The sequence below is a fragment of the Taudactylus pleione genome, unplaced genomic scaffold (genome assembly GCF_031769625.1).
Source record: "Taudactylus pleione unplaced genomic scaffold, aTauple2 ptg001138l, whole genome shotgun sequence".
Taxonomy (NCBI): domain Eukaryota; kingdom Metazoa; phylum Chordata; class Amphibia; order Anura; family Myobatrachidae; genus Taudactylus; species Taudactylus pleione.
In genome coordinates, this window is record NW_028285539.1 from 94,664 (window position 1) to 117,905 (window position 23,242).

The following is a 23,242-nucleotide window of genomic DNA, read 5'->3' on the forward strand; positions in this document are numbered from 1 at the left end:
GCATAAATTATTTGTATAATTAAGGTAATATAAAGAAAGTGGTTAATAGGTTTGCACGAATATATCTTTTTAATGTTTAATAGATGTTTTTTAATATATTTAGTGATAGCATTAAATGTATAAGGTGATATAGTTCACATTATATTGTCTAGAGTTTGGACTATAGGTAGGGCGCACAACCCCCCAATAGTAAGGATTAGCGATATAAGTACGTATGGATTGATAAACATATTTCCCTTATTTAATAAAATGAATAAGTGCGCGAATGCATGGGTTAACAAATTGGGTCGCTATAATAACGCAGTGATGCTAGTGCATGAGTTAACATATTGCGTTGCCATGGTAACGCAGTGACGCAGGCAAGCTCTCCGTATGCTTTGATGGTCACATGGAAGTGTGTGACGTCGAGGTGGGTTGGAGGTTTGTTGTCTCGCGGGAGCACGGAGCGGACATGGGAGACTGAATTAAACATGCGCATGCGCAGACGGCTGGAACGCACGCCAGCCGGAAACACAGGTGTGATGATTAGATCAAGGATAAAGTTTAAAAGTCCTGCTAATATGGGGGTTTGTTGCGCCTTAGCAGTATACCACGCTGGATTGTTGACAAGTCTTTGTGAGTCTAGAACGGCCCTAAAGTGGACCGAAGTCGACAGACATTGATTGCATAAGTATTTTGACTGTTATATGAACCGCTTTACATGCATTTTACAAGGTTTGGACAATATGCTCCAGTAATGGTGTTGTGTTTACTGGGTGGTGAATAAAACACATTTTGTGATAAGAATATTGAAACAAGGAGTAGTGCCTTCACTTTGTGGACTTGTTTGCAGAAGTATTAATTGTGGATACTTCCATGAAAGAGCACACCCAGGATGAATATATAAGGACAGTGCATAAGCCTACAATTGCGTATATATATATATATATATATAGATTTCAAGGTGACCAATGTTTCGGGGCGCACAAGCCCTTTTGTCAAGGGGAGAACAGTGAATGTTAAGAAGTGCTCATAGTAAAAATAGTTTGTTTTCGAAGTCTCCGAGTACCGCTGTTATGTGCTACATTATTTCATATTGTCAGAAGGCACCGCAGCATGCAATTCTACTGGAGCAGAGTGCCGGTCTATTGGTTTGATATATATATAAAATGTATGTATATATGTGTGCGTGTGTAATATGTACATATGTGTGTGTGTGTGTGTGTGTGTGTGTATATGTGTATATATAACATACATACATACATGTAGAGAGAGCATTATTTAACAGTAAGATAATTTTTTTTATTTTAGTGTAACTTATTCAGACTGCCATCTCATTTCATAGGCAGCAGAAGTCCCGTCCAACCCACTGACCTAACATGGAGTTGTGGAATTAGTTGGGGGAGAGGAAGCGCAACGCACACTGTCGGGAGGGGGTTGTCAGAGGAGACTGACTACACTGTGGGTGGAGGTGAGAGGTGCTGCAATGGAGGGGATTTGCAGCACTCACTGTAACTGCATGGGCTAGGGGAGGGATTCATTAGAATCAGCTGACTAGGTCATCTCATGCTGTGGAGGGGGCAAGGATGCAATGCAGGCTGCGGGGAGAGAGTTTGGAGTGTGGGCTGACTTCAACGTGGGGGGTAGGGGGCAGAGGAGAACTTACTGTAACAGCAGCAGCCTCACACTTTACACCACAGTGTTGATCGGAGGGGACGCGCTGCAGTGTTGTTTCTGGTTCCCCTGGCTCCCAGCTGAAAGACTGTAACTCCGCCTCCGACCATGCTGCTGCTGCCTTTGTGATGTGATCTCTCTTCGGCCAGTGCACAGAGCAGCAGGTTAATTCCTGGGCAGGGTGGGGCTTGGGGCCCGGCCACAGGCCCCTTAGGACCCGACAGGCCCTAGGCGTGCGCCTAGGTTGCCCAATGGTAAATCCTGCCCTGGGTGAAGATGCTGCTGCCGCAGAGAGAGGGTAAGTCACCACTAGACCACCATAAATGGTTTGTCAACATTCTATCATGTCAACATTTCAGCATTGTCCACATGATGAATATAATAAACTTTATTTTGCAAAGATGTATGCCGAAAAAGGGTAAACCTTCTGTATGAGGGATGAAAAGCATCGGCTCTCCGCATGAGCACCAAGTGACCAGAGCTTTTTTTTTTTAATAACATTTTTATTTAGTAAACAAAATATAAAAGAGGAATGAGACAAACAAATACAAAGTGGGTGTAAACTCTGTACATAAAGAGCTAAATAAAGACAGGAGATGGAGGGGAGGTCGACAGGCCTAGCATGAAGGGTGAAGATCTGTGGGCTCAGAAACACGGAGACCATAAGTGGTGAGTCTCAGGGGCACAAAGGGAAAGTTATAGGTAGGATAAGAGGGATATGCAACAGCCCAGAAGGGCGGGGAAAGAGTTACATATAGTATGTAGCCAGGGGACCCATATCTAATGGAATATATCATCTCTGTCATGCAAGTGATCTTTTCCATACGAGCTATGTACCATACAAAAGAGTGAGGAGAGGGGCTAGATCATTGGTCAATGTGTGTATCATAGATCCACTATAATACAAGGGAGTGTACAGTATATGGGCAATGAGGGTATCTGCCCCATACACTATTATGTATTTACATTCAACTACATTACTCTCCTGGTCACCTGTAAAGTGGCGGAATAGGCAGATTTCCTACCTGACACAAACACAAGTATCATCATGCATTTGGTCACACTGCCCACATGGTCATATTTCCATCCAGAGTTTCAGCTGTCATCATTAATATCTGCATTTACATCCACCCCATGCTGGGTGCAAAAGATCCGTCTGAAACAGACGTCCCATCTTATATATTTTTAATTATTAGAATGGAGTATAGATGGGGCAGTAGAAGGGATACATAACAGCTGAGGATAGTAATAGGAGAAGTAGGGACAGAGATGACAGCTGGGTGGGGTTAATACTTTGGACATAACATAGCTGGGTGGAGGTAGCAGTAGTAAGGACACATGATGACTGGATTGGGGTAGCAGTAGTAGGGACACATGATGACTGGGGTAGTAGTAGTAGGGACACATGATGACTGGATTGCGGTAGCAGTAATAGGGACACATGATGACTGGGGTAGCAGTAGTAGGGACACAGTAATGGTAGTAGGAGTACATGAGTGCTTGGGGTGCTAGTTGTAGGGACATGTGACTTCTGTGTGAATTTGTGGCACAGGTGTGGTTATTGGTAATATGTAAACGGGCGGATAGTGGGACACACTGTCCTTCACCAGGTGCAGTAAGTGGGCTTGGTGCAGTCGTCTGTACAGATAAACGCCTTGGAGTGAGCTTTATGTCCTGGTCCGCTGCAGGATGTGCTAATTTCTCGCTCAGTTTCTAGTGCTACCTCCGCAGTTTCTCAACCCCGAGGGAGCTTCAGCAGATAAGCGGCAAGGTCCTGGCAGTCCCTCCAGCTCTTTGGAAAACTATGCCAGGCGTAGGAGACTCTCCTTTCCCAGATCCCCACATCATTCGCTGAGTCTGAGGACTCCAGGAGTTACATCTATAAGATCAATACAGTTTTAGCAAATGACACAGCTGCATGGGCCATGCATAGTCATTCCTTAATCATGTCTAGCTGATGCTGCCACTCCTCTTAGAATCCTGGATGCCACAAAAAAAAAGCCTTTCATGTAATCCATGGTTTGCTGACCCATGAACTAAGTAATAAAATAGATTAAAAAAAAAGGAAAAACAATACATCCTATACCTCTTAAATAGAATATATTTTTTCATTGATTTATTGATCAGAAAAGTATTTGAAGGATTCAGTAATTGGTGTGACCCCCTTGAGCTGCAATGACTTAGGCATTTATGGTAATTGTTGATGAATCCTAAACATTGGCTTGGAGAAATGATGGCCCGTTCATCCTGGCAGAACTTCTTCAATTTGTGGATGTTGGTGGGTTTTCGTGTATGAACACTCCACCTCATAGTTTGCCACAATATGTCTGTAAGTTTGGACTTTATTCTGCCCATTCCAAAGCAGGAGGTCTCCTCCTGTAACCATTTTTCATAGACCTACAGTACTTGTCTTTTAGGGTCATTGTCTTCTGGCAAGTCTCCCCTTCTTTTGAGTTTCACTTCACAGATGGAAACCATAATATTAATGTAAGAATAGGCTGGTACAATTCATATTTCTTCTTCAGGGTCCATAGGGCTCCACAGGGGAAACAATGGGGTGTAGGTGGGACCTGGAGGACCAGACACCAACAGCAAAGCTTTTTAATCCCAGGCTGTGGGCGGGGTATAGGGTCCTTCCCCTATATCCCTCCCACAGCCTGAGGGCAACTCAGTTTCGTTGGTGTCCAGCAGGAGCTGGATCACCATTTTTATCAGTGTGGCTGCTTTACGCAGCCCAAACTTATTTTTATGATTTATTTTTATTGTAGTATTTTTTTACCACTGAGCAGCAGCACAAGACAGTCCCTTGGACGTCTGCACTGCTGCTCCATCATCCCTCCGCGGTGCCGCGACACCAGCCCTCTGCTAGGTACTCCCGGCGGGGCACTGAGGGGGACTAGCTAGCAGGCTCCCTGGGCCCCAGTCTGCAGCACTGAATCTAGAAGACAGGTAAGGCGGAACCACGCTTTCGAGGACCTGCGTCTTTGTGCAGTCTTGCCTCCGGGCTCAGGAGGCGGACCGGAGGCGCTGATGTGGACACTGGTTCGCCCACGAATCCATCGGGGCATATATAATACTGGCGCAGAGGCATATTTTACAGGCCAGGGGACCTGATGGTTAACGTCAGCAAGGGGAATAAGGCGCTCTCCCTGCAGCCCCGGGCGCCATACCACTGCGGTCCTGCAGTGCCCTGAGCTGCACCTCCCTCACACTTCGCCCCCGCAGAGATGTGTGGCAGCCATTTTCGGAAAGCAGATCTCCGGGAACTCTGGGTCCAGTCTCCCTGTATACCTCTCCCAAGGGCCAGGTTATACAGCGCTATATCCTACCAGCCACTGCGTTCTGTGTGGTTGATTTAGTGCCCATTGCAGATATATACAATGTTTTTCTGCGTTTTGTATGTGACTTGTGCTAGCGCTGATCTATCCTGTCAAACTTATACCTTTCCCTTTATTCTTCTTTAGCCCTGGTATACTAAGGTATAGGGGGTTCTTTGTCCCTCACATCTCCCATAGATTTGGGAGGGCTGTCACATACTATATTGCGCGGTTGCTCACTACACTGTGCCATATTTCACATGCATCTGGGTTGCTCACTGCACTGTGTCAGATTGTATATTTTATTATTCCTGTGACTGGATGCGAGAGGAACGAATAACAAGCAGGCTGATGCTGCTGCTCCTACTCTGGTGTCATGTAAGTCCTGCTCAGCGGTCTTACCTCCAGAGGACCCCATTCAGGATGGTCTTTGTACAAATTGCTATACGGCCCCGGGCCCCTCAGTACCCACCCTGGGCTACCTTTTCACAGGTGCTGGCAAATATTGTAGACCACCTAGCGGTCCCTGCGGGTAGCTCCTCCTATGGGATGGCCACAACTGGTCTTCCTGCAAATTCTTTGTCTCCCCATGGGTAGACGTACTTTCTACATCAGTACAGAGTTTGGCGAATACCTCTTACAGTTTTTCAGCAAATGTTGCAAAAAGAGAAGCCTCTCCCTAGTAAACCTACTAAGTATACTGTGTTATCTTCCCGGTCTACCCAGTTAACTGATTCTGATGTATGCACTGGGGAGGCAGAAGACACAGACCTCTCTCACTCTGACTCCTTGAGCCATCCTCTAAATTAAATATATAATGGCACTGGTGAGAGCTGTAAAGAGACGGAACCTGCTCTTAAGACAAAACAGCCACTGTTTAAACGACAAATGTAGTTTTACCAGAGTTCCCTCACTCTGACCAGCTATCTGATCACATGAGCGAGGAATGGAATATGCCCAGTAAAAGGTGTCAGGTACCAAAACACTTAAGTTCCTTTTACCCTCTCCCTGCTGCTGATTGCACTAAATGGGAAGTTCCCCCAGCAGTTGATTCTCATGTAACTCGTCTGGTCAAGAATGCTGCCTTACCCATCCATACTGCAACCTCCTTGAAGGAAACTACAGATAATATATAGATGTATAACAAGCAGCTATCCTATCTTACAGGAGCGATTACTCGTCCTGCTAAGGTTACTGCCTGGGTAGCAAAAGCCATTGAGAAGACCTTTCCCCCTGATGCTTCAAGGGAACAGCTGTCCTACATATCTTACATTAGGGATGCAGCCTCCTACTTAGGTGAAGCAGCTATGGATATGGCTCTTCTAGCCTCCAGGGTTTCTGCCTCTTCGGTAGTGGCTCTGTTCCTGGAAAGCAGATTCAGATTCTAAGAAGGCTCTGGAATCACTGCCTTATTCTGGAGATATTCTGTTTGGCCCGGAATTGGAATAAAATTGTGACTACCTTGGCAGCTTCCACAAGACGGCATTCCTGCCTTCTGCATATAATGCAAAGCCACGGACGTTATCCTTTTGCCCTCAAGGAAAAGCTAAATGTGAGTCTTTTCCAAGGCATCAACTAAGGCCTCCAAGCCTAGGACAAAACAGACCTGGGATACTAGACGTTCCCCTGCCAAATCTGAAGACATTCCTACAGCCTGATGGGGGTGGCCTCTCCCTGGGTGGGAGGCAGACTTATTAAATTCGTCCACTTTTGGCATCAAATCACTTCAGATGCCTGGGTAAGAGAATTTGTCCCCCATGGATACGTCCTCTCATTCCCGAGGTTCTTCTACAACCACTCCTAGGGGGGTAAACATGGGGGCAGATTCAGTTAGCCACGGGATTTACTCCGCGACTAATTACCGGCCTAAATTCCCGCGGCGCGAGGAAAAGCTATTAAATTAAATAGCCTTTTTCCTGCGCCGTAAAATCGGGACTCGCGCGTAATCAATGTGTTTTTCCCTCGCGCGCGAGATCATTTTGATACGGATTTTACATCGCACCTACATGAGGTGTGAGGTAAAAGTCCGACAGTGGGGAATCCCCGCTAACTGAATAGGTCCAGAGTGGCAATTAGCTGCGGGGTAAATCCTGCGGCTAATTGAATCTGTCCCATGGTGTTACATTTTCTCTCATTGTGCGATTGACAGTAGATTGGAAAAAGTTACAAAGCAATTTCTAAAGGTATCGGCTTTCACCAGCCGGATGAGCATCGGCAGCTCTGTCGGGAAGACCAGACCTTTAGTAATGAAGACGCAATTTATGTTTTTTAAATAGAGCAAGGCCATCCCAACTTGCATCCGGTTGTCATTCCATAGATGATCATTTTGATCAATAAGTGAATGACAAATTATATTTTGGGTCCTCTCTCTATTGTTTCAAGATCTGAATAAATTCGAGGTCACATTTATGCAGAAATTCTGAAAATTTTAAAGGGTTCACAAACATTCTAGAAACATTTTGCTTTATAATTTTTACATGGATGATTCATGTGTATTTGTACAATTATAATTTAACAATGCACTTTGCATTCACAGGAGGGTTGAAATATTTCTGATTCATCATGATTTGATTTGTAACATATATCAGTTTGCAACTGAAATTTTTTTTCTCAAAGAAGCTTGTGTGTAATATAAATGTATTCCTATAACATTAATAATACTCGTCTTCTAATTTCTTTGAAAGATTCCTTTGTCCAAGTTCTTTATGACCAGCCGTGGAAGAGTTCAAGACAGGCAATTTCCACTGTGGCCAGATAAGGTGTGTAATACATATAGTATGACAGATAAAGCTCATCTTGCCCAGCATTCAGTCTGCAAAATATTGTTCATACAAACTCATAATGGCTCATGAACTATGCGTTCTCGTTTAATACCTTTATACCCTTGGCAACAGCCTTGATGTATGTACTTTAGGTAGACATTTACACCACAGTACTATTGCAGTTATATTCGGAAAAGTTTTATGGCCGGTACACATTAAACGATATGTCGTCCGATCCAGCCGAATCTGACGACATGTCGGCAACATCTTCTAGTGTGTACCCTTAATGTCATGCATGAAGGTCCAATGGCAGACATAGTCAGCGAGGGCCACGCTGCCGAATGCAGCATTGGCCGCCACTCCCGACATCGGCAAGAGTGCATGAACTTGCCAATGCTGGGACCCCCACCGGGTCCCGTCACTCAATAAGTCGGCTGAGTACTCATAGTTAAATGTGTACCCAGCTATACTGTATATTTTTTATTTCATAGGGATCCAACAGTGTATTTTTAAAAGTGAAGTCCACATTCATCCCTTCGTGCTCTGACATGAGCAGAACCATTAAGAAGGGATGAAATAGACTATAACAAGGTTTGGAGGCTAATAGAAAACAACCAACACTATACAACAAATTCAGGAGGTATCCGGATGGAAGATCGACAGTCAAGACACCAGATTGTCGACAGGGACTCTATGGACCTGTCGACCTATTAACCATGTTGACCATTTGTCAGTTGACCATTTCTCCCTGTTGACCCATTGACTGTTGATCTATTAAACCATACCCATTCAGGAGCTGGACCCAGTGGGACAGGTTCTCTACATGGTCATTGAGATGACCTAAGGAAAGAAAATAAACTTTATAGGCAGGGTCCTCTCTACCCTATGTCTCATGTCCATCCACTCTCACACTTTGTAACTAAACCACAAAATTCTCTCCCTCCATCTCCCTTTTTCGCCTATAATTGCGCAAAGCGCCTTCCTGCCGCCTACACATCTGATAACGTTACAATACTAATTCAATATTTCCTAGGATAAATTATACTTAAAGAACGCGGCGCTGTCAAGAGTTGTTTCTCCAAGAAGCTGCTGTATGAGAGAGAGTCAGTCTCTTCAATAGAATAATAAAATAGCTAGAGCAGCGCTGCATGAAATTTATAATTGTCACAATTTATTACAACAATTAATAAAACAAGTCTTCCTTCAGTATTGAATGTACAAAATGTATAAAGGCACATAAATTCAATTGTGGACATGCATGTCTGAAATAAAAAGCTCACATGTGAATGAGCATATACACCCTGGGCAGACACAATCAATGTTCATAGGCACCACACAGAAGTCAGTTCCAAAAAGAATGCTCCAGTTTGAGTATTCAACTTTACTGGCTTGAAAAATAGTCCAGCGGTATCCTTAATTAATGATGGTCTTTGCTGTAAAGGTCCCAACCGCAGAAGATTTCCCTGGTATAGCGCTGTTGACGGTGACAGGATACTGGGCAAAATCCAATAATGTACCAATAGAAGAAAAGGTGCTTCTGGATAAAGTGCAGAGTGCCTGGTTTGGGGTGTAACACCAATGTGTTTCACTGCCTATTGGCAGCTTTTCAAGGTGACCATAGTGTTCCAAATAGAGCTCTTAAATAGTGCCAAACATTTGTACTCAATTGGATCCAGCTGTATCTAATCACATCAATCTCATATATAAAAAACACAATATACATATAGTTTGGTTACATTTTAATCAAACAATTAAAATATATATACTATAATTGGAGGCAAACCTAATAACCCATATATTATGGTATGTAGATGTTATAAACACTTAAGAGGGGTATTCAATATGAAACGTAAACTTCACTGTCGAAGTTTACGTTTCATATCAGAGCTTTTACCTGGGATAAAGTATCGGGCGCGCGCCTGCTTATCCCCGTAATATGAAACCTAGGAAAACGGGAGCCTGCGAAGTGGGATTTGCGTTAAATTACAAAATTTTCCTTAAAAAAAAAATTGTAGGACCCCCTAAAGCTGTAAAAACATGGGGGATCACTATGGGTACCCCCATTTTTAGCCTGCAAATGAAAGGCCAGGATTTATTACAATTAAAAATATCTTTATAACTAATTATCCACCCACCTGCAAGATTGATCAGAAACACAAATCGAATAGTATCCCACATATAACAATACACCAAAAAAATTTATGAAATAAATACAAAAACAATTAAAATTGGATGCATCAATATAAGTCTAGGATACCTATTATTCTTCACCAATATCAATAGATATGGATTTCAATTTTATCTGTTGCTCCTAAAACTATGAGTACATTTATATAGAAAGACTTATAAGTTGATGCTAATAAAATGTTGTCCTACAAAAACCATTGTAATTCTATTTTCTACTTCAGGGTCCACAGGGTTGACCTTGGGTATAGCTGGATCTGGATCCATGGGCACCACGCAGTTAAAGCTTTGCTGCTCCCAGGATGCACTTGGGTCCGTCCTCCTCTATACCCCGCCCCGGCCACAGGCACCTCAGTTTTAGTTGGTGCCCGGCCGGAGCCGGGTCACCCTGCGCAGTGGGGCTGCATAAGCAGCCCCTAAGCTTTATTCTTTATTTAAAAAAAAAAAAAAAAAGATTTTATTATTTTATTTTTACTGTCTTCAGAGCGGCAGCATCAGACTGTCCATCTGGACGTCTATGCTGCCGCTCCAACAGCCCCGCTGGCGCTGCGACGCCGGTACTGATCTGGGGATCGCAGCGGGACCCCGGAGTCAGTGCTAGCGTGGCTCCGGGACCACCCAAGGACTGCTGCCGGACTGAAGGGGCCAGGTAAGTCGCGTGCAGCGCTGTCAGCGCTGCACGCGGGGATAATGCAGTCTTCATGCCGCCGGTCTCTGGGGACAGACCGGCGGCGCTAGTAGCGGCGGCGAGCTCCCCCTCTTCAGGCATACCCCGCGTGTCCGCTGGTCCCCGGGGTGTAAGTAACGGCGGGGAACCGGCTTCCCCGGGGGTTTAGCACTAGCAGGGGAGGCAGCCTTCCCTGCTTCAGCGCTCCTCCCCTCAGCCCAGCGCGCCTTCTCTCATGTGTGCTGGCGTCGCTGGGCTGTAATCTCCTGGCCACTCCTCCTCAGAGCTCTCCGGCGGCCATCTTCCTCAGGCAGCATCGCAGAGCTCCCAGGCAGGCTTCCAGTGGACCAGTCCCCCTGCGTACCTCTCCCCCTGCAAAGGACAGTGTTCGCAGCGCTATAGCCCTCCCAGACACTGAATCTGGGAGGTTGATTGTAGCGGAAGGTGCAGTGAGTATAACTTCTCTGCATGGTATGTGACTTTTGCTAGTGCTGCTGTCTGTGCTTATTTTCTACTTACTGTCAGCTTTTTACCTATCCCTTTCCTTCTCCTACGGCCCGCAGGTGCGTGGGGGAGGGGTGTTCTTTCTGTGTACCTCACTTATATAAATCTACGTATTTGTGAGGTCCGTCACATACTGCGGTGTGCTCCTCAGTACCAGTTTGTGGGCTGTTTGGGTTGCATACTTGGGAGTGCGTGGGTGTTATACGCCTTTCCTCGTTTCGGTGAGATATTTTTTTTGCAAAAAAGTTTGTGTCATGTCTGATGAGGGGAATGAGCGCTCCGAGGCTCCTGTGTTGTTTTCCTGCCGACGGGGGTTGACGGGGCAGAATTGTCTGAGGACGGTCTGTGCGGGCGGTGCCAGTTGGTACCTGGACCCTCTAAACCCCCGGTGGCGCAGGATCCTCCGTGGGCAATGTTTACGCAAGTGCTGGCGTCAATCGCGGACCGACTTGCGGTCCCGACTGCGGCCCCTTCTAGGGCGTTGCCCCAGCCTACCATGCCCCGTTCCCCGGGTGTGACTCGTCTGGTGCAGTCTCCTCCCGGGTCTCAGACTGTGGGTCCTTATGCGGGTTTGCCGGTATACGTGCAAACCCCCGTGCCGCAGCAGTCGATGGTACCTTTTCAGGGGTATCCTCACGCAGTACCCCTGCCTTGGGTGGACGTCCTCTCCAGCTCTGTTCAGAGTCTGGCGGCTTCGTCCTCGGCTTTTCAGCATATGTTGCACAGTGATTTGCCCCCACGGGCGTCCAAGCGTTCCGTTCCGGCTTCACCGGCGGCTCAGTTCACGGACACGGACGTGTCTTCGGATGACGGGGAGATCCATGAAGACTCTGACTCGGATGCCGGGGCCCAGGAGATGGAGGCTAAGTCTTCCATTAATGTGCCGGCATTGGTTAGGGCGGTGCGGGCCATCCTTCACATTGAGGAGGATGTGCCCGCCCCCAGGTCAAAATACCCTAATTTTAAAAAGGCCAAGGTAGCTTCGACGGTTTTTCCCCTGTCCGATCAATTGACGGATCATATGGCAGGGGCCTGGCAGTTGCCCAGCAAGAGGTTCCAACCGCAGAAGCGGTTGGCTTCGAACTATCCGTTTCCGGAGGCTCATTGCAGGAAGTGGGAAACTCCTCCAGTGGTGGATTCCCACGTTACCCGCTTAATTAAAAGCGCTACGCTGCCTTTGCCGTCGATCTCCTCCCTGAAGGATCCCACGGACAGGAAGGTGGAGACTTGTTTGAAGTCTATTTACTCTCTCTCGGGGGCGGTGGCCCGTCCGTCCATGGCCATCTCTTGGGTGGCTAAGGCCATCGAGAGCTGGGCCAATGCTTTGGAGGATACCTTTCCGGAAGATGCTCCGGAGATCCAGAGAGCGTTGATAGGTCAAATGAGGGATGCGGCTTCCTACATTGGGGAGGCATCGTTAGACGCAAGCCTGCTAACCTCTCGGGTGTCGGCTGCAGCTGTGTCGGCGCGTCGGTCTTTGTGGCTGAGGTCTTGGAGAGCTGACGCTGACTCCAAAAAGGGACTGGAGGCCTTTCCTTTTAATGGGGAGTTGCTTTTTGGTCCAGACTTGGACAAAATTGTGGACACTCTGGCTAAGTCTAAATCAGCCTTCCTCCCTTCGGCTTCTGCTCCTACCAAGGTACGGAGCTCTGCTTTTCGGTCCTTTCGGGTTCAGGGCAAGGCAAAAGGTCAGTCCTTCCCGAGGCAGTCGACGACCAAGGCCGCTTCTAAGCCCAAGAAGCAGCCCTGGACTGCCAGGCGCCCTTCTTCCAAGCAGGAAGATAAACCTTCTGCCTGATGGGACGGGCCTCCCTCTGGGGGACCCCAGAGTGGGAGGCCGACTTCTTCTATTTGCCCAGTGCTGGCACAGTACCACCACGGATGCCTGGGTTCGAGAAGTGGTCTCCCAGGGGTACGCCCTGTCTTTTCGGCACAGACCGCCCCACCAGTTTTTCTGCACGAGTCCTTCTCAGGATACGACGAAGTCTTTACAGATTCAGGAAGCTATAGAGTCCTTGCTGACAGCAGGGGTCATTGTTCCCGTTCCTCAATTACAACGAGGGACGGGGTTCTATTCTTCTCTGTTTCTGGTGCGGAAACCCAATGGTTCTCATCGCCCTATCCTCAACTTGAAGTCTCTGAACAAATTCCTCAGAGTTCCCAAGTTCAGGATGGAATCGTTACGTTCCATCATTCTGGCGATGGAACCGGGGATTACATGGTGTCCCTGGATATCCAGGACGCCTACCTCCATGTTCCGATAGCACCTTCGCACCAGCGGTATCTGAGATTCGCTATCCTTCAACACCATTACCAGTTCCGGGCGCTACCCTTTGGTCTCTCCGAGGGTGTTCACGAAGATTATGGCGGTCATGGCCGCACATCTTCGGAACCAGAATGTACGGCTACTACCGTATCTGGACGACCTCCTGTTGCTGGCGAGTTCCCCGGAGGTACTGCTTCATCATCTCCACTTGACGGTCGCTTGCCTGCAAGCGCACGGGTGGTTGATAAATTGGAAAAAGTCCTCCCTGATTCCATCTCAGCGGATGGTTCATTTGGGAGCCCTGCTGGATTCTCGGCAGCAAAGGATCTTCCTGACCCCGGAGAAGGTCTCCTCCCTGCAGCTGAGGATACACAGTTGCCTGAGCAGTTGCCGCCTGTCGGTCCATTCGGCTATGAGGGTTTTGGGCTCCATGGTGTCAACATTCGACATGGTGGAATTTGCCCAGTTCCATTCCCGGCCTCTGCAGGGGCTGATTCTATCGGAGTGGAACGGGTTACCTCACCGGATCCGCTCTCAGTTGCTGGTGTTGTCCCCGGAGGTTCGGCTGTCTTTGGCTTGGTGGCTTCAGACAGCTCATCTGATCGAGGGGCGTCCCTTTTGGATCCCGGACTGGGTCCTGCTCACGACGGATGCCAGTCTTCGGGGTTGGGGGGCAGTGACCGGCTCGTTGTCACTTCAGGGTCGTTGGTCTGCGGAAGAAGCTCTTCTTCCCATCAACATTCTGGAACTGCGGGCGGTTTATCGGGCCCTGCAGTCGTCCGGTCCCGCTCTTTACGGACGGCCGGTTCAGGTGCATACCGACAACGCCACCACGGTGGCGTATATCAACCACCAAGGAGGAACTCGAAGTCGGGCAGCAATGTCGGAGGTGTCTCGCATCCTTGCTTGGGCGGAGTGTCACATTCCAGCGATCTCGGCAGTCTTCATTCCCGGAGTCCTCAATTGGGAGGCGGACTTCCTCAGCCGTCACGACGTGCATCCCGGGGAATGGTCGCTTCACCCAGAGGTGTTTCAGCTACTCGTGGACAGGTGGGGGCTGCCGGAGCTGGACTTGATGGCCTCCCGTCACAATCACAAGTTGCCCGTTTACGGGTCAAGGACAAGAGACGCAGGCGCCAGTCTGGTAGACGCGCTGTCGGTGAAATGGACGTTTCACCTGGCGTATCTGTTTCCTCCGATATCCTTACTTCCTCGGGTTCTGCGGAAATTCAAGCAGGACGGCGGCACACTCGTGCTGGTTGCTCCGGCGTGGCCCAGACGTCCTTGGTACTCCGATCTGAGGTGTCTCTCCATCGACGCTCCGTACCTTCTTCCTCAGCGTCGGGACCTGTTGTCTCAAGGGCCCTGCCTTTACCCGAATCTGGGTCGGCTGTCTTTGACGGCGTGGCTCTTGAGACAGCCGTCTTGAGGTCTAGGGGTTTCTCCAGTTCAGTCATTGGTACCATGCTTAGGGCACGCAAGCCTGCCTCCGCACGGATTTACCACAGGGTGTGGCGCACTTACTTTCAGTGGTGTGAATCCAGAAACTATGATCCTCAGGTGTTCCGGGTTTCCAGAATCTTGGAGTTCCTTCAATCAGGTTTGGACCTCGGCTTACGCCTGGCCTCTCTGAAGGTTCATGTGTCTGCATTGTCCGTGTGGTTTCAGCGACGGATTGCTACACTACCGGATGTTCACACCTTTTTCCAGGGTGTTCTCAGGATACAGCCTCCCTTCGTGCCTCCTGTGGCTCCTTGGGACTTGGTGGTGGTGCTACGGGTCTTGCAGGGTCATCGTTTTGAGCCTCTTGAGGCGGTGGACCTCAAGTGACATTCAAGACCGTTTTTCTCCTAGCAATTGCTTCTGCCAGGAGGGTGTGAAGAGTTGGGGGCGCTTTCCTGTCACCCTCCTTTTCTGATTTTTCATCAGGACAGAGCGGTGCTCCGCACTCGTCCTGAGTGCCCAAAGTGGTCTCGAAGTTCCACATTAATCAGGAACTTGTTGTGCCAGCTTTTCAGTCGCCTGATCTTTCAGCTGGTGAGGCTTCCTTAGATGTAGTCCGGGCACTTAGAATCTATGTGGATCGGACTGCTTCGGTTAGGAAGTCGGATTCTTTGTTTGTCCTCTTCGGTTTTCACAAGAGGGGTTGGCCTGCCAACAAGCAAACGTTAGCCCGTTGGCTTCGTTCCGTTATTTATGAGGCTTATGCACAGGAGGGTTTACCTGTGCCAGCCTCTGTTAAGGCTCATTCCACTCGTTCTGTAGGTCCCTCTTGGGCTGCTAGACGTGGCGCCTCCGCTGTTCAGCTGTGTAAGGCGGCCACTTGGTCTTCAATTCAAACGTTTTTGAGGTTCTATGCGTTTGACACCTTCGCCTCTCAGGATGCATCCTTCGGGCGCCGGGTACTCCTTTCAGCACAGGAGCGTCCCCGCCCTTAGTTGAACTGCTTTGGGACATCCCCAAGGTCAACCCTGTGGACCCTCTATGGACCCTGAAGTAGAAAACAAGAGATATGGTAAGAACTTACCTTTGTTATCTCTGTTTCTACGAAGTCCATAGGGTCCACAGGGCGCCCGCCCTGACGCACCTGGCTTCAAATGGGCTGTGTGGCTGGTCCCCGGTTTTCCGTCTCCCATTTCTGTGAGTATGGTTTCTTGTGTGTTCCAGTCTTCCTTCTCTCTGTTTAGTCTCCTCCTCCGGCCTTAGCTGCTTACCAACTGAGGTGCCTGTGGCCGGGGTATAGAGGACGGACCCAAGTGCATCCTGGGAGCAGCAAAGCTTTAACTGCGTGGTGCCCATGGATCCAGATCCAGCTATACCCAAGGTCAACCCTGTGGACCCTATGGACTTCGTAGAAACAGAGATAACAAAGGTAAGTTCTTACCATATCTCTTGTTATTTAGGATGGAAAATACAGACAGAAATCTTCAATAGACCCATTGATCACTCTCTATTACCCCTGGTCCCAGAGATGACTAAGTGGCCCCTATATTGTCAGTAAATCCTATAATACTGCAATTGGGTACATTGATCTGCAACTATCTGATGGCATTTAGTTCCAGTGCTTTGTTGAGTCCACTGGGAAACAACAAATTTAACTGGAATGTCCAGTAGATCTCTTTTTGGCACAGCCTCCTGAATCTGTCTCCCTCTCCTCTCACCGTGGGGGTAATGAACTCCAGACCTGTGACCCGCCGAGAGCTTGGATCACTTTTATGGATGTTCCATAAAATGTTTCGGTATTCTATGATTATGAACCCTATTCAAAATATTTCTGCGGTGTTCTAAAAATCGCACCTTAAGTGGCCTTGCCGTTCGTCCTACATAATTAAGACAACAACCACATTGAAGTAAATAAACCACCCAGCTTGTATTACAATGAATAAAGCTAGAAATCTGTAATGTTCTGTTCCCTACCGCAGAAGGAATTGTAATGGTTTTATTATGGGTATATTTACATGTGGTACATCTTCAATTGCCACATTTATAAAAACCTGATTGTTTTGTATTTAGCCAAGTCAACTTTTTTGCTTCCTCAGGATTTGGATCACATTTCATTAAACTAGGACCAAGGATGGTTTTTAATGATCGATTTTTTCTGAATATAAAGTTAGGATTTGTTGGAAGAATATTTCTCAGAATTGGATCACATTTTAAAATATGATAATTAAATCTAAAGATTCTTTTGATTTCAGTCAATTGATTGTTGAATTTAGAGATAAAAGCCAATTGTCCTGTTTCACATGTTTGATTTAATTTAGTTTTAGATATTAAGTGAGAATCTCTATCGGTGTCTATAACCTCATTCAGGGCCCTATCTAGGATATATTTTGGGTATCCTCTTACTCTAAACGATTCTATCATGATCATAGCTTTTCAATAAAGCTCTCTTTCGTGGAACAATTCCGTCTAAGACGTAATAGTTGTCCCTCAGGTATATTTTTTTTTTTCATGGTGTATTAATGAGCACTATGAAAGTGAAGGTAGGCATTTCTGCCCACATCTTTCATATGATTTGAAGTCACAATCTGATTATTAGAGAACTCAAGGGTAATATAAAAAGTAAATTTTCCTCTTATAATTTAGTTTTTACTCACTCATTTGATGTGTTAGTGCTGAGAAACTTTTCAAAATCCATAGCAGTGTCAAGATCCCCATCCTAAATAATAAACAGATAGTCTATGTAACGGCCATAGAGGACCAGGTGATCGCAGTGTCCACCACCCCACACGAGCTCAACTTGACCCATGTAGATGTTGGCGTAACTCAGCACAAACCTAGTCCCCATGGCCGTTCCCATATTCTGAAGATAAAAGGTGTTCGAAAAAATTAAATAATTGTGAGTTAAAATGAAACTAATACAGGAATAGTATATGTCGCTCGGTCAGAGCAGCATCACGAATCAAGGTATTTCTTATTACCTCTACTCCCAACTGATTGGGGATATTTGTGTACAAGCTCTGAACATCCAGGGTTAGGAAGGCGTATGATGGTTGCCACCTAACTTCCCTGGATCAATTGTAAAATATGCCTAGTATCATGTATATGTGTTCTTAACCGAGAGACACATGGTTGAAGATATGCATCCACATATGCAGAAAAAAAAATGAAGTAAGAGTTAACACCAGAAATAATGGGACATCCTGGGGGTGAGGGACTTGTGTATCTTGGGAAGGTGATAGTAAACCAAACAGTAGGAAAGGGAGGTAGAATAAATCTGAGCTCTTCTTTCGATATAACCCCATCCTCCAATGCTTGTACCAATAGCCCTTCTAATTCTGAATGGAATTACACAATAAAAGTTGTTATCTCCAAGTTGTCTAAGAGCCTCTCTGGTGTAGTCAGATTTATCATGTAATACTAGACCTCCTCCCTTATCCGCCTCTTTTATTATAAGGGAGGAATCTTTGGTTAATTCCTTAAGGGCCTTCCTTATCTGTTTGGTTAGATTACTCCCTTTAGATTTTTCATTCGATGTACATACAGTTCTGAAACTCTTTAATGTAGTCTTATGAAATATTTCATTATTGTTGCTCTTAAAACTGATGGGAAAAAAACTCAGATTTGAGATTCAGACCTCTTATCAATATTAAATATTCTTTGGAGTACCTAATTTCCTTCAGTAGAATTAGACTCTTCCTGTAGGCTTTGTAAAATGTCTATAATGGGATCATCGGTTGAATCAAGGAGAATAGAGTGGGTATCTTGACTGTCCCGAGTCATCGCTTTTTTTGAGCAGAATCTGGTCTCTGCAGAGGTTACGAATAAATCTATTCAGATCTACAAATAGATCAAAAATATTTGGTTCTACAGACGGAGAGAATTTCAGACCAGGGGAGGAGGAATTCAGGAACCTCGTGACACTTCACTGTCACCCTTTTTTCCGTGTGATACCCTGGGGAGGTCTTTGGCTGAGCTGTCTCTTGGTATGCCCTGCGTCCCAGAGGTGAACCCCAGAGTGTTAGGGACCTGCTCAATGAGGCGACCTTGACACTGGTGGGCAGGCCCGTATCATTGGCCATTGATATGCTAACTACCTCTGGAATTATATAAATAAATTTAAATGTGAACAGTAATGATCGCATAGTGCTTCTGCAACTCTGGTTTTTGTGTATGTTACTTTGAAATCTCAGCATGATGGCACCTTTCATCACTATTAGGGTGTGCAGTTTAGAGCCCCTCCCTATCCTTCTAGTTTGAGGATCTTTATAGAGACCACCTGTAATGTAGGTCTCCTATAGCAGTCTGTTCCCAGGATTGCTCTACTGGAATAACTTCTAATACCGTCCAGTGTATTTTTTTTTTTTTACTCTTATACATTTCTGGATACTTTATCAATCTATCAATAAATGCTTTTGTTATTGGCCTGCCATCCACCATAATAAAGGTTTTGGTTTGCTAAATTCCATGCTTTTTGCCAAATAGATTCTTACAGCCTAATTAAATTTAGACAAAGGAAATTATATTGCTCTGGGACCTTAGATTTTGGAAATACTAAGCGGTGCAGTTTCTTGATTTATGTGGAACTGGGAGACCACCGTGGGGAAAATCCAGTTCTCAGGACTAATCCTGCCTGTTATTTGCAAATATGACCCAATGCTAGAAGCACTAATCCTTTCCTTGCTAATGTAATTGCTGCCAAGACTACTAGTTTGAGGAACTTTATCGAGACCACCTGTAAAGGGTGAGCTTGTAAGCATCTCTAGGAGCAGATTTAAAGCCCAATGCGCCCGATTCTGAGTTGGAAGCAGTGCCAATGCCGCATGTAGTTGGCCTATATTTTAAGTTGCACAGCACATGCGTCCCGACTGTTAGCGCTCGGGCGCAGTACAGAATCAGACGTATGGGCTATGAAGTTTAGCGGATATATTTGGGAGGCACTAAGCAGATGCGGGCGTGTCGCTGACAGTGGCTGTGTCCAAAAGGTGCTGAACCACTCGAACAGGAGGCCACACTCAGAGAAACTGCTCCTGTCATTGGGCTGGTGAAAGTTCCGATGGTGGCATCTAAACACGCAGAGACGGAAATAGACTTTCACAAGACTCTGCAAATGGGCTTCTGTTTTGTGAAAATTGCCTGCGGCATAAGAGGCAGATGTGGCTGCATCTGACCTCAGGATCAACCCAACGTATTAAGGGTTAACAAAAGACAGATCTCTTATTTGCTGCCTGTATATTTCTTACTTGTTCTCTTCCAACATTTTATGAAATAATGCTCCACGAGCTAAAATTTGCATTGTGTGTAGTGACTGCTCTCCCCTTGTCATGTCCATCCTTAATAACATCTATAGACTTATTGCTGCTATATTACTTACCATTTGGTAATATAATTCCTTATAAAAGTGGCCCAGACTTTCTAATATGCGTTGCCCGTGGACATCTCCCTAGCCCTGTGGCAATTACCTGAGCTGGAAACCCTGGCATTTCAGGAGACAAGTTTAGTATTACAGAAAATGATATGAGTATATAGACCAGATAAGGCCACAAAATTTTACTTAAATTTGCTATTACTAAAAATACTTGTAAAAATGTCCTTCGGGATGGTGACCATAATAAAGGGAGACTGTGCTGGTCAAACATTGCTAACATGTCGATCTTCTGATGTACTTTTTTATTGGAATATGCAGACGTTTAAATAGAACTTTTGTACTCCATGTTGAATTTTGTCTTATATTTGAGATCTCAGATTAATAGTTAATTTATATAGTACCACAAGATGCACAGCACTGTACAGTGTAGTTATTCACATCTATTCCGCCCATAGGGTTTAATCTGTTGCTATTGAACAGGCATTTATCTGAAGGTTTTCATTCCTCAAATAATGAATTTAACAAATTTTATTAATATTAAAATTTCTACGGTTTTTGTTTTCCTTGGGATCAAAAGGTCAACCATCAGAATAGGGGCAGAATGTTGACATTACTAATGCAGTGTGCAGCATTTTAACCTTGTCAGCTTGGCAACAACAAAGGAAAGTAGTGGTTTCCATATGTTGCAAAGTGTACAGTGGCACTTTTTGGGGTTAATTAGGCTATTTATGGGAAGGAGACAACACAAAGTAAGCAATTTTAAATCATGGAGAAGGAGTAGGAAACTCAGTATTAATCAGCTTGGCCAGTTTTGGTGCCAGAATAGTTTCTTTCCATTGTCTGGTTGGAGAAAGTGACGACAACCATAGTTGCAACTTGTATCCCCTAGCAATTTGGTGTGCACTCACATTAACGCCTTGCAGTCAATAGACAACTATTTGGGCATCAGGTAGCCCATGACAAGTGTGCTCTTGTAATAGCAATCACAAGGGACACCATATACTAGTGGTGAAATGCATTTGAAACCACCTCCAAAACAGCACTTAATTAATTGATGCATAACAGCGCTTCTGAGCTGCAAATAGAACTGGATCATATTGTGTTTGTAGTGCATGCACATACCAGCTCCCACTACAGCAAAGTACACTAGTGTATCTGCAACAGTCATGTACATTTTACATTTTCTTGTTTGTACAATTTTAATTTTTTCTTTTTTTCCTCTCCAAGATAACCACCCTTGGATTTACACTAGCTGACCGAGCAGATGGACCGTTTCAACTTGAAATTGACTTCATTGGGTTATGTATAGATAAATCACATGCAGAGGAGTTTGCTTATGAATCAAACAAGACCACACCTATATAAAATGTTTCATCTGTGTTCAGAGTATAAATAGGTTCACTCCCTTTCAAAGGCAACACTTTTGTGGGATTACATCTTTGCCACCTGCCAAATGTTGCAAGACCGAATAAAGATAAATTAGAACATTGCAGATGAAACTTCATTGAAATCTTTTTCTGTAATAAATAATTTGAGTTTATAATAGCTGTTCTGCTATTCTAGCCTGGCCTACTTTATCCTCAGCTTGATGAGGGGCATGTTAAAGCTGGTATGTTTTTTTTTGTTCCAGCAGAATCGGTTCTAAGGAGGAATATGGAAAGTTTTTTGTTTTTGGTCAACACACTTTCCACAGGGAATTTAGGTCTTTCTGTTCCAAGGGGCCTGGTGCTGGTTGCATAGGGCCCTAACGATGTCTGTCTCCCGCACTAGCTGTAATCAGCAAAAGCTAGAAGAGCTGGGTTCAATGTTTTTGTGGGTGGATGGGTGCAGGGTAGTAAGACACATACTAATAATCAGCACGTAACTTTAGATCAGGGCATAAGTACCTAGGAGTTACGCCCAACTCTAAAGGCACATTGTGCACCCACGCTTACTTGTATATTTAACTTAAAGTAAGCAAGTAAAATTAAAACATATTGCAGGCACTAAACAGAATTATTTTCTATAATGAGATGTACTTCAATGTGCCAGCGAATGTAAAACTATAGATAGAAGTCCTCATATAATAGATTAGTTGCATTAGCATTGCCAAGGGGAAGGAGAAAATATGGACAGTAGTATCATTTAGGAGAGAGCAATCAATTCAGTAAATGATAAACAACATTTAACAATGTTACTTATTAGTGATTTCCATTGAACATTCTTATGTAGGCATATAGTAATTATTTTAAAATGTGTTTTCTAGTTTCAGATAATTAGTATACTGTATTAGCTTGTATATTTTCTTTTGCAACTTTTACTAAAATCTCTTTCTAGTCTCTTGCTGTAACATAAATAGGCTGTTGCCATTCATCTCTCTAGTCTGATGCTGTTCTGAATGTTATAGAAGAGCTTTGTGTTGATCCCAGGACAAAGAAAAAGCAGCTCTGTTGGATGACATTACAAAGCTAAAATGCATAAATAAATGGATTTGGACAATAGGTTATACACAACCAAATAAAGTGCAAAATACTACCTTATATAGTTAATTGTACTGAATATCTAATACTATGTTAAATAATCTACACATTTTAAGAGAAGCTACATATTTTTCTAATACACACTAGTTTATTTTTTAAGTATATTTTGGACCCAGCCCATGCTGTTATAACCAAACAGGATTAAAGCATAAGCAATATATAAACGAAAGTGCTCAGACAGATAGCACCTTTACAGTAAGCAACTAAGAGGCATATTCAATTAGATGCGAAAAACAGGAGATATAGTAAGAACTTACCTTTGTTATCTGTTTCTACGAAGTCCTTAGGGTCCACAGGGATACCTTGGGGTATAGGGCTTGGCTCCAGCCATGGGCACCGCATAGTTAAAGATCTCCATCCCAGGATGCACCGGGCCCTCTCCTATACCCCACCCCCAGGCCAAGACACCTCAGTTTTAGTATCAAGCCATAGACTGGGAGAGAGGAAGAAGAAAGTCTGGAACACACAAGATTTACATTCTGATAGAAAAAGGAGACAAACTGGTGACCAGAACACCCTACAGAAGCACAGGGCGTCAGGGCGGGCGCCCTGTGGAACCTAA

General features: G+C 45.3%; 1 protein-coding gene across 2 annotated transcripts in view; it reads left to right on the plus strand.

The window, feature by feature from the left end:
* The window catches only part of LOC148453498 (complex I intermediate-associated protein 30, mitochondrial-like), a 43,918-nt gene extending 21,270 nt beyond the window's left edge, over positions 1-22,648 (plus strand). For both annotated transcript variants that reach the window (XM_088462046.1, XM_088462047.1), the window contains exons 4-5: positions 7,655-7,729; positions 21,389-22,648. In XM_088462046.1, coding sequence (XP_088318172.1) covers positions 7,655-7,729; positions 21,389-21,526 — 213 coding nt within the window. In that variant the 3' untranslated portion in view covers positions 21,527-22,648. The remainder of the gene's footprint in view (positions 1-7,654; positions 7,730-21,388) is intronic.
* Positions 22,649-23,242: the final 594 nt, after the last annotated feature.